Source organism: Bombina bombina, chromosome 2, assembly GCF_027579735.1.
Source record: "Bombina bombina isolate aBomBom1 chromosome 2, aBomBom1.pri, whole genome shotgun sequence".
NCBI lineage: Eukaryota > Metazoa > Chordata > Amphibia > Anura > Bombinatoridae > Bombina > Bombina bombina.
Window position 1 is genome coordinate 76639267 of NC_069500.1, and position 23215 is coordinate 76662481.

The following is a 23215-nucleotide window of genomic DNA, read 5'->3' on the forward strand; positions in this document are numbered from 1 at the left end:
AGCCAGGTGTTTTTGCAACATAAAAACTCACTTGTTCAAGTCCGACATAATATATGTTACTGTTTATTTTAATGATAATAATAATTTCATAGGCAAATGTAATGCATCTGATTCAATAGTAGTTGAATATTATCATCACTGAATATACATAGAGTGGCAGAATCCTATCATTTTGTGATATTTGATATGTTTCATTTGAAAGTCAAAGAGCAAAGCTTTGCTTGGCTTCTATTCACTAAAAAAGCATTTTTTTTTTTTCTGTGATGGCTTTTCAAAGTGATAGAAATGACTTCGATAATACATGGAATCTCTTTGAAAAGAGGGGATTGTAAAATGTATCTTTTCATCCTGTCTAATGCACATTATGCCTGGCTCTTCTTGGTATAAAAAACCTGCTAACAAAATTGCTGATTTGGAATGTCAACCTTCTTTTGAGAAGCTGTCATAGTCTAGTAATAATGTCTTTTTTTTTTTCTTTGTAGTTGAACACCCTGACAAAATGGCTAATGACCAAGGTACAGTATCCCATTTCTGTCATTTTTTTTTCTTATAAGGTCAATGCTATGTTTTGAGAGCAAAGTCAATGCTCCAAGCCTAGTCACCTTTTTTTTACCTGGACTGCACACCTTATGAGGCAGACACAAAATGTGCTAATTAATCTTGTTAATGAAGTTCTGCTAGGATGAAGCTGGTGTTGCTTTGTAGGGGAAAGATGTAAATTTTCTAGAGTAGAAATTGTTTTGTCTCTTTTTTTCTGAAGAACCAATTAAAACGTCAAGCTTCTTTTTATGAAATAAATTTTCTCTCTCTTCCTGTACTTTTGAATAATTCACATTAAGGATAATTAGGCTCAGCATAAATTTTCAAGCTGTTGTTAAATTCTTCCACAGGTTACAGATGAAATTTGCAGATTCTAATTTGAACACAAAAAAAGTGTTAATCATTTCTACCTGTATTCAATATTTTGGGTTCAATGCAAAAATGGGTCACTCTAAAGGGGTGTAAAAGTGCTTGAATTTATGTGTTACGCCAGCAAATGGATTAACAGAAAAAGTGCTGTTGCCGTATTGTAGGATGTTCTCAGACATAGATAAAAGCTGTTTGAAGAAAAAGACCTGTAAAGTTTTGAAAGCTTATGGAATAAAAAAACACCTTGATTTTGTTGGTCCATTAAAAGTTATCACAACCTACTAAAGGAGCTAATGGATTAAACACATATCAATTCCAGAACACCAATGCATTCCTGGGAGCTAGCTGAACACATATGGGGTGAGCCAATGACAAGAAGCATATGTGTGTTGCCACAAATCACCAGCTAGCTCCAATTAGTTCAGCTCCGGATCCTACCTAGGAGTGCTTTTCAGCAAAAGATTCCAAGAAGATGCATGCTATATATGTACCATGCAAATTACTTGCTATGGGCTCCATTTATCAGCTGTAAATTCAGCTTTGCAGCTCCTTTTGGTGCTTGCAGCCAAAAGTTAAAGGGGCAGTCTACTCCAGAATTGTTATTGTTTAAAAAGATAGATAATCCTTTTATTACCTATTTCCAAGTTTTGCATAACCAACCCAGTTATATTTATATACTTTTGACCTGTGTGATTAAAGGGATACTGTACCCAAAATTTTTCTTTCGTGATTCAGATTGAGCATGAAATTTTAAGCAACTTTCTAATTTACACCTATTATCAAATTTTCTTCATTCTCTTGGTATCTTTATTTGAAATGCAAGAATGTAAGTTTAGATGACGGCCCATTTTTGGTGAACAACCTGGGTTGTCCTTGCTGATTGGTGGATAAAGTCATCAACCAATAAAAAAGTGCTGTCCAGAGTACTGAAACCAAATTAAAGCTTAGATGCCTTCTTTCTCAAATAATGATAGCAAGAGAACGAATAAAAATTTATAATAGGAGTAAATTAGAAAGTTGCTTAAAATTGCATGCGCTATCTGAATCACAAAAGAAAAAATTTGGGTTCAGTGTCCCTTTAACTTGTATCTAAGCTTCTGCAGACTGCCCCCGGTATTTCAGTTCTTTTGAAAGACTTGCATTTTAGCCAATCAGTGCCCTCTCATAAAAAACTCCACAGGAATGTGCACAATGTTATTTATATGGCACACATGAACTAACACCCTCTAGCTGTGAAAACTGTCAAACGCATTCAGATAAGAGGCAGCCTTCAAGGGCTTAGAAATTAGCATATGAGTCTACCTAGGTTTAGCTTTTAACTAAGAATACCAAGAGAACAATGCAAATTTGATGATAAAAGTAAATTGAAAAGTTGCCGTATCTGAATCATGAACGTTTAATTTTGACTAGACTGTCCCATTAAGAAGTAGTAGTCATAAAATTGTATGCTATTTGGGTTTCATGTCCTTTAATATCGGTCCCTAACTGATCAGAGCAAAGTAGATTACTACCAAAATACTTTTAAATCTTTTAAATAAAATATATTGAATGCAGATCATTCATTTCAGTTTCTTTTATAAATATGACATAATAATGTTTGTTTAAAATGTTCTCTAAATATAAAAAGCATAAATTAATTTATATACCCTTTAAGGGTAAAATAGTTATTTTATGTCTAACCTTCAAAGTGTGTTTCACATCTTTGAGAAAATATAGCGCTTCGATTGCTTCAGGGTTTGGCACAAGTAATAACTAGATATTTAAATGGTTTTAGGCAAAGATATTTTTAAATGTGAAACTTTTAACAAATTAAGCTTTCCTTGTGGCGTGTTTGATTTGATATATCTGTAATGTGGTCTGACATTACACTTATTTTATATGACAAGTAAAACGAGATACAGGCAAATAGTGTTGTTGAAATGTGCCGTCAAATTTCTAGTTAACAAAGACAATTTTCATGAAGTCATTGAAATGTCAAATGGAAATCATTAATGATAGGAAAATGAGATGTGAGGGGGGAATTTGTATTAAATTTATCATATGTTAGTTGTTCACTGTGTTCCATTAAGTCTGTCAAACTCTTTATAAAAGAGGCTGTGTCTACATTTTATGCCACTTTTGTAATAGCTAAAGTCAAATCTCTTAAAGACACAATCATGTCAAAATTCAAATTTCATGAATCAGGCAGCATACAACTTTCAAGTTTACTTATGTTATCAAACTTACTTTGTTCTATTGGTATCCTTTGTTGAAGACAAGGCTCGGGAGCAGCATTTCACTACTGAGAGCTAGTCAAACACATCGGGTGAGGCAATCACAAGATGCATATATATGTTTAACCACCAATCAGTAGTTAGCTCCCAGTAATACATTGCTAGATTATGATTGGAGCGCAAAACTGCGCTTTCACTGGCCCGATATTTGCTCTCCATTTAGTAATACCAGCACACGCAAATGTGAGCTCCTATTAGTAACGTACATTGCGAACTCGACCTTGCATTTGCATTGCATGCAAGCTTTTCACTCACGAAATCACTCTTCTATATGCTCCAATGAGAACCTTGTTCTGATGCCAATAGACACAGCACAGAACTTAGCGCAGCGCAGGGGGTAAGTCATGCAACGTTGGGCAGCATATTTAAAATATATGTGTATATGGATAAATACATATATACTTATGTGTATATACATATTAACACATAAATATATGTGTATATAACAATAAGCATAGTTTAATCATAGTCCCCATAGACCTCTATATAAAGGCACTTTTCATTTTTTTTTCTAACACCTCACAACCCCTCACTTTAACCTCTTATAACTGCTTCGTGCAGTTATTTTAACAAAAAAAAAAGATGCTCAAATTTTTTTTTATTTTTTTATTAATGATCTGTACACAAGCTCGTGGTAGCATAAACCAGCCATTTATATTGGCTGGTTATTTAATGTGAGCCTGTAAACGGGCAAATTTGTCCGTTGACAGGAGCAAGTTAAAATTGCACTCCACTTGTAATCTAGCCGAAAATGAAGTAAATTTCATCTAAAAGTAAAATGAAAAGGTGTTACTTGAACATTTCTTTATGTCAGGTGATCACTACTACCACAGTGATCACCTGGCTTTTAAAACTTATATTGGGGCTTTATTTTTAAGAGGGGCTTTAAAACAAGGAGTATTGGAGTTCTCTAGGCCCTTTTGATGGCCTGTTATGAGGGTATATATTTATGTTTAGTTCCTTAAACTAGTGGGGTTTTTTTTTTAAGTGCTTACACTCTAACCACAATGCAGCATTTGAAAGAGCAGGTGATTAGCTATAAAAAGGTGGGTCTTGGGGGTTTCTAGGTCCTATGGGAGCTGAAATAAAGGTGTTTGATTCCCCTGGATTCCCTAGACCACCCTCCAATGCTGGAGCTCTAGACCACCATGGATGTAGAGTAAGGCCACTCCGAGATAGGGTTACCACCCGTCCCTTAAAATACAGAACACTTATAAGTTACACATGCTGCAGGGTGTGCAGGGAGGAATATGAATAACTCATAAGTGTCCAGGAAAACATGGCTGAGGTGGCAACCCTACTCCCAAATGACGACATGTTGTCATCATTTATGCAAAATGCATTGCGTGGTTAATGACTATGTGTCATCATTCATACTTAAAAGGTCAAGTATTTCCATCATATTTTATTTTAAATTGCCATATGAAATACAAGCAATGAAGTCATGTTAAGGTACATGCATTTACAATTTATCAGCCAACAAGTAAACCCTTTTGGACTCATCACAAGACTCAGCATGCTGTATGGGTAATTATATGCAGCAAATTATATATATATATATATATATATATATATATATATATATATATATATATATATATATATATATATATATATATATATATATATATATATATATATATATATATACACACACACACACAGTATATATATTGTATATATATATATTTTAAGGAAAAGATCCTGCAATACAACAATATAGGGTTGTTAGATGTAGTGTTGCAGACAACACTTAAATTTAGAAAATATCTATGAACTATGGAGCCTTTAGGCATACATTGATTATATGCTTACTGGAGGATATTAACCCAGCTGTGCCTACAGATGTCATCAGTAACAAGGGAACTTAATATATTCAACTCACAAACATGCTGAGGAAGGGCGATACATTCTTGCTCCAGAACAAAGACCAGAACATAGAATATATGATAAGAGATTTTTTTTATGTATCACTTCACCAATCATAATGGCACAGTTAGACGTTTGACTTTCTTGCCTAACTATAAATGTAGCTCTACATACCCCTTATGTGTAAAGATCTTCCATTTTGAATATACAAGATGTTAACAATTATTTTTTTTTACATAGAAAGGTTTTAATGAAATACATAATTACAAATAAAAGCTGCTTGCAAAGAGAGAAATGTTTACTAAATGTTTGCAGACATATTCAGGTTATGAGTCTATGTTGTTAATAACAAGCATTTCTTTTAACAGGTCGTCATGGAGACTGGCCTTTAGACACTAATTTGATTGACAGGAGCAGTCTCAATGGTAAGCAGAACTATATGATGTTGTTATCTGGAGATTAGAAACTGCTTGCTCTTTCCTTCTCCTTGATTTGTTCATAGTTAGTCAATTTTTAAAATGGGGGTCTATGTTTTTATCTGTCACTAAATTCCAGAGACTGCACTTAAACAAAGGGCAAAAGTCACTCATTCTCTGAACATACTTAGCTTAGACTATAACAAATATCTTGCATATCAGGCCAAGGGATCCCTTCATATCCCAAACATAATTTAAAGAGAATTTATATTGAAAAAGTGTGTCTGTTCTAAAGATTTTTATTTTTAATGATGTGTCTTGGACACAAATGCATTCCTGTTCATTTTGCATTCAATTTAAAAAGCTTTTACTTACCCTTTTATTAAAAAAAAAAAAGTGTAATATTTCTAAACATTACTCCTGCATATACATAATAGATTAAAAACCATAGTAAAATGTCTTTATGGCAATACACCTTTGCTTTCTGTTCTGGAGTATTAAAGTAACTTCCTAATCTGATGATCCTGAATACCAGCTGTCCCACTGTGAAGAAATACATCCACAGGACAAAAAAAGTTTATATTAAACAGGGAAGTGCTTTGAAGTATCTTTAGTACAAAGTACGTTTACAGTTGGCGAGAAGTAGAACGTTCTTCCTAATAATAATTAAAGGGACATAACTGTAATTTGTCCTTCATTTATAAAAAGTTTTTTTTTTAATGTATTGTATTTTTTTGTAAAATGGATATTTCTGTACTATGGAAAAAGCTATGCTTGTCAGTTGTATCACTGTCCACCAATATGCTCAGAATCAAAATAAACAGTTTCAACTTAGCCTTTTTCACACATTTATTTATTTTTTAATTTTTAAAGAATACCCTTCAAGATGCTTTTGCAATCAAGATACATTGAACTAGTTGATAAAATACAATAAACCTAATTTTTATGGCTAGGTAAAAATAGAAAATGAATCCTTGGAGCAATAAAAAATAAAAAATAAATAAATAAATAAATAAGGAAACAATTAAATAGAAAGATTTGTAAGTTTTTTGTATTTTTAAAATATGTAAAGTATTTGTTAGCAATAAATCACTGTACAATTATGAAATATTTTCATTTAAATCTTACATTCTTTAGCAAAATTCATATTTAAGACACCCTTTTTTACTGTAATAGAAAATATAGGGTAAATCTCAAAATTCAACGATTTAAGGAAATCATTAAATAATATAAATTGGGACAATGTATTTTCTAATAAAAATACAGAGGATAAATGGATAATATTTAAAAATTTGTTAAATAAATATACATATCAATACATACCATATGGTTATAAAAATTAAAATAAAAAAAAGCCGTTATGGCTAAATAAAAATGTGTTAAAAGAAATTAGGAAAAAACATAGGGCATTTAAATTATTAAAAGAAAATAGTACAGACTCAGCATACAATATTTATAAGGAATGTAACAAAGCATGCAAAAAAGCAATCAAATTAGCCAAAATTGAAAATGAAAAATTAATTGCCAAGGATTCTAAGTCTAACCCTAAAAGGTTCTTTAAGTACATAAATAGCAAAAAATCTAAGAAGGATAATATAGGTACATTAAAATGTGTGGAGGGTAGCATGATAAATAATGACAGGGAAAAGGCTGAGGTACTAAACCAGTTTTTTTCTTCAGTATACACAAGAGAGGAACCATTGAATGATACTTTGGAACAGAATAGAACATGCCAGTCCATACCACTAACTGGGTTTTGTTTAGAGGATATCAGGAAAAAACTAAAAAATATTAAAGTAAATAAAACTCCAGGACCAGATGGAATACACCCAAGGGTGTTAAGTGAACTTAGCACTGTTATAGACAAACCTTTACTCTTAATTTTTTAAAACTCATTATCCTCAGGCATGGTACCCCAGGATTGGCGTAAAGATGATGTGGTGCCACTCTTCAAAAAGGGAAGCAGGGATGATCCAGGAAGCTATAGACCAGTTAGTCTGACATCAATAGTGGGGAAGATATTTGAAGGGATTATAAGGGATTATATTGATGAACATATTCGTGTAAACAAGATTATGAGTTCTAATCAGCATGGCTTTAGGAGAAATAGATCATGTCAAACTAATCTAATTAGATTCTACGAGGAAGTAAGTAAAAATATAGATAAAGGGGAATCAGTTGATGTGATATACTTAGATTTTGCAAAGGCATTTGATACAGTGCCACATGAGAGATTAATGCAGAAAATTAAGGGACTGGGAATAGCTGAAAATGTTAGCTCATGGATAAATAACTGGATAAAAGATAGGGAGCAACGAGTAGCAGTAAATGGATCATACTCAGATTGGACAAAGGTAATCAGTGGCGTCCCCCAGGGATCAGTACTGGGCCCTGTTCTTTTTAATATTTTTATAAATGACTTGGAGCAAGGATTAAATAGCGACATCTCTATTTTTGCAGATGATACTAAGTTAAGTAAGGTCATTAGGTCAGAGCAGGATGAACTCTCTTTGCAAAGGGATTTGCTAAAATTAGAACTATGGGCAAGTGAATGGAAAATGAGATTTAATACGGAAAAATGTAAGGTTCTACATTTTGGAAGTAAAAATAAGCAGGCTATGTATTTTTTAAATGGGACAAGACTTAGCCAAACACAGGAGGAAAGGGATTTGGGAGTAGTAATAGATAACAAGCTAAAGATGAGTGCACAATGCAGGGCAGCGGCTTCAAAGGCTAATAAGATACTAGAATGTATTAAAAGAGGCATTGATTCAAGGGAGGAAAGCATAATTCTGTCATTATATAAAGCCCTGGTAAGACCTCACCTTGAGTTTGGAGTGCAGTTCTGGGGACCGATTGCTAAAAAAGATATTGCAGAACTAGAAAAAGTTCAGAGAAGGGCCACAAAGCTAATAAGGGGATTGGAGAAATTAACCTATGAGGAGAGGCTAGCCAAACTGGGTCTGTTCTCTTTAGAAAAAAGGCGCTTGAGAGGTGACATGATTACTTTATATAAATATATTCAAGGCCCATATACAGAGATGGCAGAAGCTCTTTTTATTCCAAGAAAATTGGTTCTGACAAGAGGTCATAATTTAAGGTTGGAGGAAAGGAGATTTAATCTCCTGCAACGGAAACGTTTTTTCACTGTAAGAGCAATAAAATTGTGGAACTCATTACCAAAGGAGGTAGTGAATGCCAATACCATAGATACATTTAAAAATAGTCTGGATAAATTTCTGTATATAAACAAAATTCATGGATATGATTGCTAGTATTAAATGGGTCACATTTTAATGGGGTTATTTAAGCTTAACTGGAGCTTTTTGTAAGTATTTTAGATTTGTATAGGTTGAACTCGATGGACTTCAGTCTTTTTTCAACCTTATCTACTATGTTACTATGTTACTATGTTACTATGTTACATTATAATACAATACAATACAATATAAAATCAAAAAATAATGTACACTTTAGCTTAAAGGGGCAGTCTAGTCAAAATTAAACTTTCATGATTCAGATAGGATATGTAATTTTAAACAACTTTCCAATTTACTTCTATAATCTAATTTGCTCAATTATTTAGATATCCTTTGTTAAAGAAATAGCAATGCACATGTGTGAGCCAATCACACAAGGCCTCTATGAACAGCAACCAACCAGCAGCTACTGAGCATATCTAGATATGCTTTTCAGCAAGTGATATCAAGAGAATGAAGCAAATTAGATAATAGAAGTAAATTAGAAAGTTGTTTTAAATTAAATGCTCTTTCTAAATCACGAAAGAAAAAAAATTGGGTTTCATGTCCCTTTAATAGTAAAAATATATGTTAAAGCGCTTAGACAAACCTTAATCAATATAGCAGTTTATGATTTATCAGTTTATACACAGCCCCATATGAATTAAGGATATAGGATGGAATGGGCAAGATTGTATTTTGTTAACAGTTCCTAAAAACAATAAAACAGTTGTTGGTAAAAAAAAAAGCACAAGCACTCAATATATATATAAAAAACTAAGAGTAAGGCAAATACACAATATTATAGACGGGTGTATACCAAAATAATGCTTTGGATATTTTTCAGATTTTTATCGCATTCTGGGCTAGATTACAAGTGGAGCTTTAAATTATCACGCCCGCAAATGGGCAAATTTGCCTATTTGCATGCACGTGATAATTAACCAGCCATTACAAGATCCGATCTCTGGTTAGTTTTCTAAAAGTGCCCCAAATGCTAGAACGAGGCACCCATTGAAGCCTATGGAAGCGTGCTCTCGTCAGCGCAATGCTTCCCAGCAATGCGAATGACAACTTATAACACCAGCGCACATTATCTGCGCTGGTATTACACAGTGGAGCCCAAATATCACTTTCATGAAAGAGATATTTAGCGCTCCACTAGTAATCTGTCGCTTAATATTAATCTTTTTTTAACTACATTTTGTAACACTTTTATAAATTCACTGAATTCAAATAATGATCTTTTCTAGTTTTTTCTTTATTTTTTTTTATTGCAAATAAAATATGTTAGATACCTCAGGTTTCTATGCTATTAAAATAAAAAATACATAGATTGTGATTAAGTTATGCTTAAGACTACAACTTTAATTGTGATATTTATCATTTTAAATATTTTAACAGCAAAATAGAAGGTGGTCTTATAATTCTTCGAGTTTTGCAGCCTGTCAGTCACACGGCAGGTCTCTGGCATATTACCAAGTATTATGTGAATATCACTGTAAGCAGTGGTGTGAAATAGGCTATATGAGGAAGCCGAAAGATTAAAAATGAAAATGAAAAAGATAATTGAAGAAAATTAATTATCCCCTTGCAGCATTTTACCCTGACTAAGTAGTTATTACACATAATATACATTCTGCAATTATAAACTGTAAGGAGGAGAATTATATTTTTTTCCTTTCTTTTATTTTAAATCATGAAATTAATGTAATTTTCATAAAAGTTTTTTTAGAAAATATTTTGCTGTGTTTCGCATAAGACAAAGTATTTTAAAATGTTATTTCTTTATCAGTTTAAAAAAAATATATATATATGGAAGTAGAGCCATCATATTATCTTACAATATAATTTTTCATTTACAAGGGTTAGCACAGGGGGATTTATTATTAAAGAGACATTAAACACACATTTTAAGCCAACGCTGGTATTCCAAGTTTTCTGCAAGCCGGCGTTAGCCTCAGAAAAGTGTGCGTTGAGCAAAATTTATCTCCACATCTCACTGTAATACTAGCGCTGCTTACAGTAGCGGTAAGCGGGCAAAACGTACTCGTGCACGATTTCCCCATAAGAAACAATGGGGCTGAGCTGGCTGAAAAAAACCTAACACCTGCAAAAAAACAGCGTTCCGCTCCTAACGCAGCCCCATTGTTTCCTATGCGGAAATGAATTTTATGTCTGCACCTAACACCCTAAAATGAACCCCGAGTCTAAACACCCCTAATATTACACTTATTAACCCCTAATCTGCCACCCCCGACATCGCCGCCATCTACATTATATTATTAACCCCTAATCTTCCGCTCCGGACACCACCGCCACCTACATTATACTTATGAACACCTAATCTACTGCTCCCAACATCGCCGAACCCTACATTATAGTTATTAACCCCTAATCTGTCCCCCCCCACGTCGTCACAACTATATTAAATTTATTAACCCCTAATCTGCCACCGCCAATGTTGCTGCCACTATAATAAATTTATTAACCCCTAAACCTAAGTCTAACCCTAACACCCCCTAACTTAAATATAATTTAAATAAATCTAAATAAATTTACTACAATTTAAATAAATTATTCCTATTTAAACTAAATACTTACCGATAAAATAAACCCTAAGATAGCTACAATATAACTAATAGTTACATTGTAGCTAGCTTAAAATTTATATTTATTTTACAGGCAAGTTTGTATTTATTTTAACTAGGTAAAATAGTTATTAAATAGTTATTAACTATTTAATAACAAGAAGAATAGTCCTATGACTAAGTGCCGCACAGCACGAAATGCGTAAGGACACGCCCCTTTTTCACCTCCATTGCCTTGTGTGTGTTTATGTATTGATGTGAGTTTGCCAGATTAAACATCCATTTTTCTTTGCAATACCAAGAGTGCTGCCTATTCTTCTTGTTGTAAATCCTGTGGTTGCTTGGCCCTACTTCCTGTGCCTGAAACTTTTTGTTCGCCTTGGTCTCTTCACAAGCCTTTTCGCCACTACGCTGTTTGCTTGCAGTACCGGTGCCTTCAGCCCGGTGTTTGGAGTACTATCCTGGTTGGTTCGCCTGTAGCCACGCCTCTCTCCCTTCATGTGTCTATTAACTATTTAATAACTTCCTAGTTAAAATAAATACCAATTAACCTGTAAAATAAATCCTAACCTAAATTACAATTACACCTAACACTACACTATCATTAAATGAATTAAATAAATTACCTACAATTAACTACAATTAAATTAAATAAACTAAAGTACAAAAAAAAAAAAACACTAAATTACTTAAAATAAAAAAAGAATTACAATTTTTTAAAACTAATTACACCTAATCTAATCCCCCTAATAAAATAAAAAAGCCCTCCAAAATAATAAAATTCCCTACCCTATACTAAATTACAAATAGCCCTTAAAAGGGCCTTTTGTGGGGCATTGCCCCAAAGTAATCAGCTCTTTTACCTGTAAAAATAAATACAATACCTACCCCCCAACATTAAAACCCACCACCCAAAACCCACCCAATCCCCCCTTAAAAAAACCTAACACTACCCCCTTGAAGATCACCCTACCTTGAGCCGTCTTCACCCAGCCGGGCACAAGTGGACGTCCAGAGGGGCAGAAGTCTTCATCCGATCTGGCCAGAAGAGGTCCTCCAAGCGGCAGAAGTCTTCATCCAGGCGGCATCTTCTATCTTCTTCCATCCGGAGCGGGTCCATCTTGAAGACATCCGACGAGGAGCATCTTCTTCCATCCGACGGTGACTGAAGAATGAAGTTTCCTTTACGTGACGTCATCCAAGATGGCGTCCCTTCAATTTCAATTGGCTGATAGAATCCTATCAGCCAATCGAAATTAAGGATTGATCTCGCATTCTATTGTCTGTTCCAATCAGCCAATAGAATGCAAGCTCAATCCTATTGGCTGATTGGATCAGCCAATAGAATGTCTTCAAGATGGACCCGCTCCGCTCCGGATGGAAGAAGATAGAAGATGCCGCCTGGATGAAGCCTTCTGCCGGTCTGGATGTCCTCTTCTGGCCGGATCAGATGAAGACTTCTGCCCCTCTGGACATCTACTTGTGCTCGGCTGGGTGAAGATGGCTCAAGGTAGGGTGATCTTCAAGGGGGTAGTTTTTTTAAGGGGGGATTGGGTGGGTTTTAGAGTAGGGTTGGGTGTGTGGGTGGTGGGTTTTAATGTTGGGGGGGGTATTGTATTTTTTTTTACAGGTAAAAGAGCTGATTACTTTGGGGTAATGCCCTGCAAAAGGACCTTTTAAGGGCTATTTGTAATTTAGTATAGGGTAGGGAATTTTATTATTTTGGGGAACTTTTTTATTTTATTAGGGGGATTAGATTAGGTGTTATTAGCTTAAAAAAATTGTAATTCTTTTTTTATTTTCTGTAATTTAGTGGGGGGTTTTTGTACTTTAGATTATTTAATTTAATTGTATATAATTGTAGTTAATTGTAGGTAATTTATTTAATTAATTTAATGATAGTGTAGTGTTAGGTATAATTGTAATTTAGGTTAGGATTTATTTTACAGGTAAATTTGTACTTATTTTAACTAGGAAGTTATTAAATAGTTAATAACTATTTAATAACTATTGTACCTAGTTAAAATAAATACAAAGTTGCCTGTAAAATAAAAATAAATCCTAAAATAGCTACAATGTAACTATTAGTTAAATTGTAGCTAGCTTAGGGTTTATTTTATCGGTAAGTATTTAGTTTTAAATAGGAATAATTAATTTAATAGTAGTAAATTTATTTTGTTTTATTTAAATTATATTTAAGTTAGGGGGTGTTAGGGTAAGGGTTAGACTTAGGTTTAGGGGTTAATAAATTTAATATAGTTGCGGCGATGTTGGGGCGGCAGATTAGGGGTTAATAAATGTAGGTAGGTGTCGGCGATGTTAGGGATGGCAGATTAGGGGTTAATAAAATTTAACTAGTGTGTGCGAGGTGGGAGTGTGGCGGTTTAGGGGTTAATAAATTTATTAAAGTGGCGGCGATGTCCGGTCGGCAGATTAGGGGTTAAACATTTTAGTTAAGTGTTTCCGATGTGGGGGGGGCTCGGTTTAGGGTTTAATAGGTAGTTTATGAGTGTTAGTGTACTTTTAGCACTTTAGTTAAAGGGATACTGAACCCCAATTTTTTCTTTTGCGATTCAGATAGAACAGGCAATTTTAAGCAACTTTTTAATTTACTCCTATTATCAATTTTTCTTCGTTCTCTTGCTATCTTTATTTGAAAATAAAGATAGCAAGAGAACGAAGAAAAATTGATAATAGGAGTAAATTAAAAAGTTGCTTAAAATTGCCTGTTCTATCTGAATAGTAGGAAATTTATTTTGTTTTATTTAAATTATATTTAAATTATATTTAAGTTAGGGGGTGTTAGGGTAAGGGTTAGACTTAGGTTTAGGGGTTAATAAATTTAATATAGTAGCGGCGATGTTGGGGCGGCAGATTAGGGGTTAATAAATGTAGGTAGGTGTCGGCGATGTTAGGGATGGCAGATTAGGGGTTAATAAAATTTAACTAGTGTGTGCGAGGTGGGAGTGTGGCGGTTTAGGGGTTAATAAATTTATTAAAGTGGCGGCGATGTCCGGTCGGCAGATTAGGGGTTAAACATTTTAGTTAAGTGTTTCCGATGTGGGGGGGGCTCGGTTTAGGGTTTAATAGGTAGTTTATGAGTGTTAGTGTACTTTTAGCACTTTAGTTAAAGGGATACTGAACCCCAATTTTTGGGGTTCAGAACTATGGACATCACTTTTTTTATTGTTGGATGAATGTATCCACCAATCAGCAAGAACAACCCAGGTTTTTCACCAAAAATGGGCCGGCATCTAAACTTACATTTTTGCATTTCAAATAAAGATACCAAGAGAACAAAGAAAATTTGATAATAGGAGTAAATTAGAAAGTTGCTTAAAATGTCATGCTCTATCTAAATCACGAAAGAAAAAATTTGGGTTCAGTGTCCCTTTAAGAGCTTTATGTTACGGCGTTAGCCCATAAAACTCTCAACTACTGACTTTTAAATGTGGTAGGAGTCTGGACAGGAGAGGGTCTACCACTCACTTTTTCAGGCGATCATAATACCGGCGTTAGGAAAATCCCATTAAAAAGATAGGATACACAAATGACGTAAGCGGATTTGCGGTAAGCTAAAATCGTTGGAAAAAAGTGAGCAGTAGACTCTCTCTTGCCTGACAGCGGGCATTAAAAAGCAGCGTTGGGACCCCTCAATGCTGCTTTTTAAGGCTAACGCAAGACACTCGTAATCTAGCCGAATGTACCTTCATTTTGTCAAATGAGCACATTATTTTACGTTTTTTTTTTTTACTGATTTCTTCGGTCCCCAGAACAAAAGAAATCCTTGCTAACCAATCACAAACTAATATGCAGATACAATATGAACTCTGTTTGCATGTGTGCAGTTAAAGGGATACGATTCGATATATATAGGAGCGCCACAGAGGGCTAAGGTATATCACAGGACTAATCTAGATCAAATAATTCCAAGAAAACAAACTTGTAAATCTAAGTCCAACAAATATCTGTTAAAATTCCTTTTAATCACTTTGGGTTATATACAATTAAACCCATCACATGTGTGCCATTACAATACAATCTAAAATGCAATGCAAATACAATCAAAAATAGAGAGTACAAAATACAATAAAAATTTAATAAAAATTTATGGGATCTCAAAGTTCTGTCTTTTATATAGTATAAAAACTGAGCTTATAGCTACAAGTCCGGATTTAGACTACTATCAGTCAGCTATGTAATACTGAAGAAGCTTAGAGCTGATGGTGTGAAGTTAAACTAGAAATATTTAAAATTCGAGTAGGGGTCCGGGTAACAGCTACCCAATCACAGATTACACTTGCGCAAGTAGAATTAGAGTCACAAATATCCAGTAGTGGAAGTTATAAACAAGTGATGACAGAAAGTATACGATCTAATTTGTGCTCAATATAATATAATCAAATTACAATCCAATTTGTTAAAAATAATAAAATCCTAAACAATTGCACTCCAATATGTTACGGCGTTAGCCCATAAAACTCTCAACTACTGACTTTTAAATGTGGTAGGAGTCTGGACAGGAGAGGGTCTACCACTCACTTTTTCAGGCGATCATAATACCGGCGTTAGGAAAATCCCATTAAAAAGATAGGATACACAAATGACGTAAGAGGATTTAAGGTAAGCTAAAATCGTTGGAAAAAAGTGAGCAGTAGACTCTCTCTTGCCTGACAGCGGGCATTAAAAAGCAGCGTTGGGACCCCTCAATGCTGCTTTTTAAGGCTAACGCAAGACACTTGTAATCTAGCCGAATGTACCTTCATTTTGTCAAATGAGCACATTATTTTACGTTTTTTTTTTTTACTGATTTCTTCGGTCCCCAGAACAAAAGAAATCCTTGCTAACCAATCACAAACTAATATGCAGATACAATATGAACTCTGTTTGCATGTGTGCAGTTAAAGGGATACTAAACCCAAATTGTTTCTTTCATGATTCAGATAGAGTATGTCATTTTAAGCAACTTTCTATTTTACTCCTATTATCAATTTTTTTCATTCTTTTGCTATCTTTATTTAAAAAGCAGGAATGTAAAGCTTAGGAGCCAGCTCATTTTAGATTTAGAACCCTGGATAATGCTTACTTATTGGTGGCTACATTTAGCCGCCAATAAGCAAGCTTAACCCAATTTCTGAAACAAGAATGGGCCGGCTCCTAAGCTTTACATTCCTGCATTTTAAATAAAGATGTCAAGAGAACGAAGAAAAATTGATAATAAGAGTAAATCAGAAAGTTGCTTAAAACTGAATGCTCTATCTGAATTAAGAAAGAAAACAATGTGGGTTTAGTAGCCCTTTAAGGAAAGAGACTGGGGAAGCCTGCACTCTTTCATGGTTTAGCATTGATTCAGCATAGTTAAAGGGACACTGAACCCAATTTTCTTCTTTCGTGATTCAGATAGAGCATGCAATTTTAAGCAACTTTCTAATTTACTCCTATTATCAAATTATCCTCATTCTCTTGGTATCTTTATTTGAAATGCAAGAATGCCAATTAAGATGCCAGCCCATTTTTGGTGAACACACTTTGTTGTTCTTGCTGATTGGTGAATAAATTAACCCACCAATAAACAAGTGCTTTCCATGGTCCTGAACCAAAAAAATAGCTTAGATGCCTTCTTTTTCAAATAAAGAAAGCAAGAGAACGAAGAAAAATTGATAATAGGAGTAAATTAGAAAGTTGCTTAAATTTGCATGATCTATCTGAATCACAAAAGAAAAAAATTGGGTTCAGTGTCCCTTTAATTAGTAAAACATTTATTTAACAGGTCTTTAAATAAACAGACATATTCCTTTTAATATTTATCTAATAGCTAAATATAAAAATATATTTATATAAACACAAAAAATGAATACCTAAACTACCGTGCTATTGTATATAATACTTCTCCTATCATGACTGTTGATGCAAAACTGATAATCCATCTTAAGAAAACAAATGAGTACTGGGAGTGTGCGGTAGTAGGGGGGTAAACAAAACCTCTCAAATAAAATAGACACATGTATTAACCCAAGCCTTCCTGGGAGACAGTAGAATAAGTATACAGGGAGTGCAGAATTATTAGGCAAGTTGTATTTTTGAGGATTCATTTTATTATTGAACAACAACCATGTTCTCAATGAACCCAAAAAACTCATTAATATCAAAGCTGAATAGTTTTGGAAGTAGTTTTTAGTTTGTTTTTAGTTATAGCTATTTTAGGGGGATATCTGTGTGTGCAGGTGACTATTACTGTGCATAATTATTAGGCAACTTAACAAAAAACAAATATATACCCATTTCAATTATTTATTTTTACCAGTGAAACCAATATAACATCTCAACATTCACAAATATACATTTCTGACATTCAAAAACAAATCAGTGACCAATATAGCCACCTTTCTTTGCAAGGACACTCAAAAGCCTGCCATCCATGGATTCTGTCAGTGTTTTGATCTGTTCACCATCAACATTGCGTGCAGCAGCAACCACAGCCTCCCAGATACTGTTCAGAGAGGTGTACTGTTTTCCCTCCTTGTAAATCTCACATTTGATGATGGACCACAGGTTCTCAATGGGGTTCAGATCAGGTGAACAAGGAGGCCATGTCATTAGATTTTCTTCTTTTATACCCTTTCTTGCCAGCCATGCTGTGGAGTACTTGGACGCGTGTGATGGAGCATTGTCCTGCATGAAAATCATGTTTTTCTTGAAGGATGCAGACTTCTTCCTGTACCACTGCTTGAAGAAGGTGTCTTCCAGAAACTGGCAGTAGGACTGGGAGTTGAGCTTGACTCCATCCTCAACCCGAAAAGGCCCCACAAGCTCATCTTTGATGATACCAGCCCAAACCAGTACTCCACCTCCACCTTGCTGGCGTCTGAGTTGGACTGGAGCTCTCTGCCCTTTACCAATCCAGCCATGGGCCCATCCATCTGGCCCATCAAGACTCACTCTCATTTCATCAGTCCATAAAACCTTTGAAAAATCAGTCTTGAAATATTTCTTGGCCCAGTCTTGACGTTTCAGCTTGTGTGTCTTGTTCAGTGGTAGTCGTCTTTCAGCCTTTCTTACCTTGGCCATGTCTCTGAGTATTGCACACCTTGTGCTTTTGGGCACTTCAGTGATGTTGCAACTCTGAAATATGGCCAAACTGGTGGCAAGTGGCATCTTGGCAGCTGCACGCTTGACTTTTCTCAGTTCATGGGCAGTTATTTTGCGCCTTGGTTTTTCCACACGCTTCTTGCGACCCTGTTGACTATTTTGAATGAAACGCTTGATTGTTCGATGATCACGCTTCAGAAGCTTTGCAATTTTAAGAGTGCTGCATCCCTCTGCAAGATATCTCACTATTTTTTACTTTTCTGAGCCTGTCAAGTCCTTCTTTTGACCCATTTTGCCAAAGGAAAGGAAGTTGCCTAATAATTATGCACACCTGATATAGGGTGTTGATGTCATTAGACCACACCCCTTCTCATTACAGAGATGCACATCACCTAATATGCTTAATTGGTAGTAGGCTTTCGAGCCTATACAGCTTGGAGTAAGACAACATGCATAAAGAGGATGATGTGGTCAAAATACTCATTTGCCTAATAATTCTGCACTCCCTGTACATTTCAGATATATTTTACAGTAAAGGGAAGCAAAATAAAAAATGTATGTATATTGCAATAATGTTTCATTTCCAATATTGAAACATTTTATGCTGTTTTTTAAATGCCTATTTTAATAGTCATTAATATATAAAATATTACAGTTTATTATTAGTTTTAATTTGTTTAGCCAGCTACTAGTTAACAATTTACAAGAGAAAAAAATATTTTCAGCAAGTCTTAAAGGGGCACTGAACCCAAATTTTTTCTTTCGTGATTCAGATAGAGCATGACATTTTAAGCAACTTTCTAGTTAACCCTATTATCAATTTTTCTTTATTCTCTTGGTATCTTTATTTGAAATGCAAGAATGTAAGTTTAGATGCTGGCCCATTTTTGGTGAACAACCTAGGTTGTCCTTGCTGATTGATGGATAAATTCATCCACCAATCAAAAACTGCTGTCCAGAGTTCTGAACCAAGAAAAAAGCTTAGATGCCTTCTTTTTCAAATAAAGATAGCAAGATAACGAAGAAACAATGATAATAGAAGTAAATTAGAAAGTTGCTTAAAATTGCATGCTCTATCTGAATCACAAAAGAAAAAAAATTGGGTCCAGTGTCCCTTTAATACTGCAGTTCAAGTGTACACCCACTCATAGTCCTGTGTTCCTTTTTTTTGTGTGCATTAAGGTGCATCATAGGCATGTACATTCATTCAGAGGGAAACTAGGGTGGTCACTCGTGGTATTCAGCTATTTTTCAGGGCCAGATTTTGTCTTGTGAAAGTGTGACATTCTAAGATCTGTGCAAAGTGTGTTGCACTTTCACAAGAAGAAATCCGGCTCCAAAAAGAGCTGGCAGACACAATCTTTGGCATTCGTTTCCCTCCGAATGACATGAATTATCATATGCCTAGTGCATTATAAGGTCATCATTCAAAATTTATTGTTTTCCTCACATAGTGGGCTGAACAGGAGTGACCATGGGCATACTGAATGTTCTTTGCTAGGTTTTGGATATTCTGTAAACATTTATCCCCTGCAGTTCTCCCTGTTTTATCTAAAAAACTGAAAGGTAGCAAGAAGGTGTAAAAATGTGCAAAACACTTATTACACTAATAGAAAAACACATGTATATGAAAATAAAGTCAAATATAATTTAATATATACAGAAAACACGGCAATCTGTTTTGTATTAGCTGCAGTGTTAATAGGACTCTACCTGCTAACTTTGTTTATTTTCCTTCAAGCTTCACTACTTACTATGGGAGGCATCTTCTAACTGCAGGCACAGTCCTTTTATTTTATAGAATGCAAAGGGCAGCCCCTGATAGTTTTGGCAAAAAAAAATCACATCTCATTAAGCTACTTTTAGATAATTGTGCCCCTAAAATAATGGGAATGAAACAAGCAATTTACAGCCAAGTCAAGGTGGAATAAAATATCTTATATTACAATTTGTTTTATTTTCCTTAAGCAAATATTTTATGGAAGGCTAAAATGTGAATTGAATTATTCTTTTAGATATAATTATTACACAATATCAGTGGAATACTTGGATTATTTTACATGTGCATGTGAAGTATGATTTTTAAGATTATTCCTGTGATTAAAAAAATATAAAGATTCACTGAGCTAAGCTATATATTTTTGTAACATTTCCCAAATCTGGGTTATTTAATATACAAACAATATATCAGCATAATTTTTAGGCAAATTTGAAACAGATTTAGATAAATCTGAATACGTAAACTGAATAATGAATAATATATTCAGTACTGTGCAAAAGGCACCATTAGATTTGTTGTTTTAGCAATGGTATAGTGAACATATATAATTATTTCTCAGACTCTTTATTAGAATACAACCAGAAAATATAGGATATTTGTATGCAGTATTAAAAAAAACAAAATAAAATCAGAAAATAACAGCTTCTATAGGCTAAAGTGGCAAGTATTTAGTGTGACCTCCCCTTACACTTGAGCAATAGCAGGAACCTGGCTTTCATAAACCTAAATGGAATGAAACCCTAATTAAAATCATTGCTAACATCTGTATTTGTCCTACTATTTCATGTAAAAATGACTGCTCTAAAAAAGGTTTATTACACCAGGTTTGTGCAAAACATGCTTGATCATTACATACACATGTAGAATGAGTTTAATTCATTGGAAGCTTGATAATAAGACCAACTTTTAATCACATCATTCCATTCAAAATGCCAAAACTCCCAGAATTTGTCAGAAAATCATACTGTTGCCTCAGCAAAGCCAGAGTGGGAGATCAGCAAACAAACTGGATACTCTAAATGTCGTATTCAAGCTGTTATAAAGAGATTTAAAGAATCAGGAGAGGTCAAGGACAAAAAATTGACTAGAAGGCCAAGAAAACTTTCTAAATCTAATGAGAAGTTTCTCATAGTTTCTTCTTTGAGAGACCAGAAGAAGTCCAGCAAGGACCTGACTCAGCATCTGGAGCTTCATCAGAAGCCAAGTTGACACTTCTACAGTTTGAAGAAGCTCGATCAGGAATGGTCTTTGTGGAAGGGGAACAGGGTGAAAAGGCTAAGATATGCTAAAGCTCACAAAGATTGGAATGAAGATCAGTGGAAAAGTGTATTATGGAGTGACAAATCCAAGCTTGACATTTTTGGGTGCAATCGTCGACAAAAGAGTTGGAAAGAGATGGAAGAATGAGTGTTTGCGGCTTTCAGTGAAACATGGTTGAGTGTCTGTCCTGGTTTGGGCCTGCATTTTTTCCAGTGGTGTTGGGGATATTGTCTAAATTGATGAGATCATGAATGCTAAAAAGTACAGACAGGTTTTAATTCACCATGACATTCCTTCTGGAAAGTGCTTGATTGGAAATGGTTTTATTTTTCAACATGATAACGATACCAAGCACATTGCTTATGCACTGAAATTATATTTGGAGAGAAAAACAGCTGATAAAACACTGACAGTCATGGACTCCAGAGAGTCCAGACCTGAATATTATAGAGGCAGTATGGGATCACCTGAACAGAGAAAGAAATAAAAGACAACTTAAATCTAAAGAAGAACTCTGGGAAGTGCTGAAAGAAGCCTGGTATAATATTTCAGGACAGTCTCCCCAAAAGAGTTCAAGATGTACTTAGTGCCAAAGGAGGTCACACTAAATACTGACTTTTGCCCGAAGAAGCCATTTTGTTCTGAAAATTGTGTTTTTTTTATATTTTGTGTACATATTTCCTGTATTTTCTGTTTGTATCTTAATAAAGAGACCGGAAAAAAAATATGGATGGTCATTAAAACTTTGCTAAAACAACAAATCTAATGGTGGCCTTAGACTTTTGCACAACATTGTAGCTATATGAGATGCATTTAAAATAAAACAATAATGATAAATGTGTTTTTTTAATGAGAGAATAAAATATGTACGGGACTTGATTGGTGCTGCACGCTTAACTAGGCTGAAAATTAATAGTATTGTAGCATAATACGTTTCCTCATTTTCTTTAAAACAACCTTTGGGAAATAAAATATTAATTAAGTATGACCTAGTATTCCAATATAAGGAAAAAAAACACCATGTAGATTGCAATAAATAAATTGCATTTGATCATTGCCAATTGGATCTTGAGGGATGTTAGCAGCATGCTATTCTCGTTCAATCTAATGGGGCTTCAGTGTTTTCATATTATTGAGTGAATTCAGCCGAGCACTTGACATAGAGCATAAAGCCTGACTGGAAAATGCAAAATGATTACAAAACACACAGCAACTGATTAAGACAGATTCATTATTTATTCCCAGTAGATGCACTGCAGGGAATACGTAAACCCATTACTATCTATCCTTATTAGTTTGCCTGCGGAAAATCAATTTTGATCTACATGTACCTCCTATTATGCTTGACTATTTTAAAGAGACAATACATTTTCAACATTTTATTACACATTAAAAATAGTAAAATTAAAACAACCTGGAAAGGAGGCTCATGAAATTCCAGTAAATTTATGAGTAAGAAGCAATAATTTAAGTACCCTCCCTCTCACACAAGTTAATTAAAGGGGCATTAAAAAAATATTTTTTTTATTGATTCTAAACATTCACCTAGATTACGAGTTTTGCGTTAGAGGCTGTACAGTGCTAACGAGCAGTTTATGCTCACCGCTCACTTACAGACAACGCTGGTATTACGGGTTTATACAAACCCGTCGTTAAAAGACAAGAAGTGAGCGTTGAGCAAAATTTTGCTCAAAATCTTACTCCAATACCAGCGCTGCTTACGTTAGCGGTGAGCTGGTATAACGTGCTTGTGCGCGATTTCCCCATAGGAATCAACGGGGAGAGCCGG

General features: G+C 34.5%; 1 protein-coding gene across 1 annotated transcript in view; it reads left to right on the plus strand.

Moving 5' to 3' along the window:
• DCC (DCC netrin 1 receptor) overlaps positions 1–23215 on the plus strand; it is a 980012-nt gene that overhangs the window by 879674 nt on the left and 77123 nt on the right. Inside the window, exons 21-22 of the mRNA XM_053701117.1 lie at positions 483–515; positions 5420–5476. Coding sequence (XP_053557092.1) covers positions 483–515; positions 5420–5476 — 90 coding nt within the window. The remainder of the gene's footprint in view (positions 1–482; positions 516–5419; positions 5477–23215) is intronic.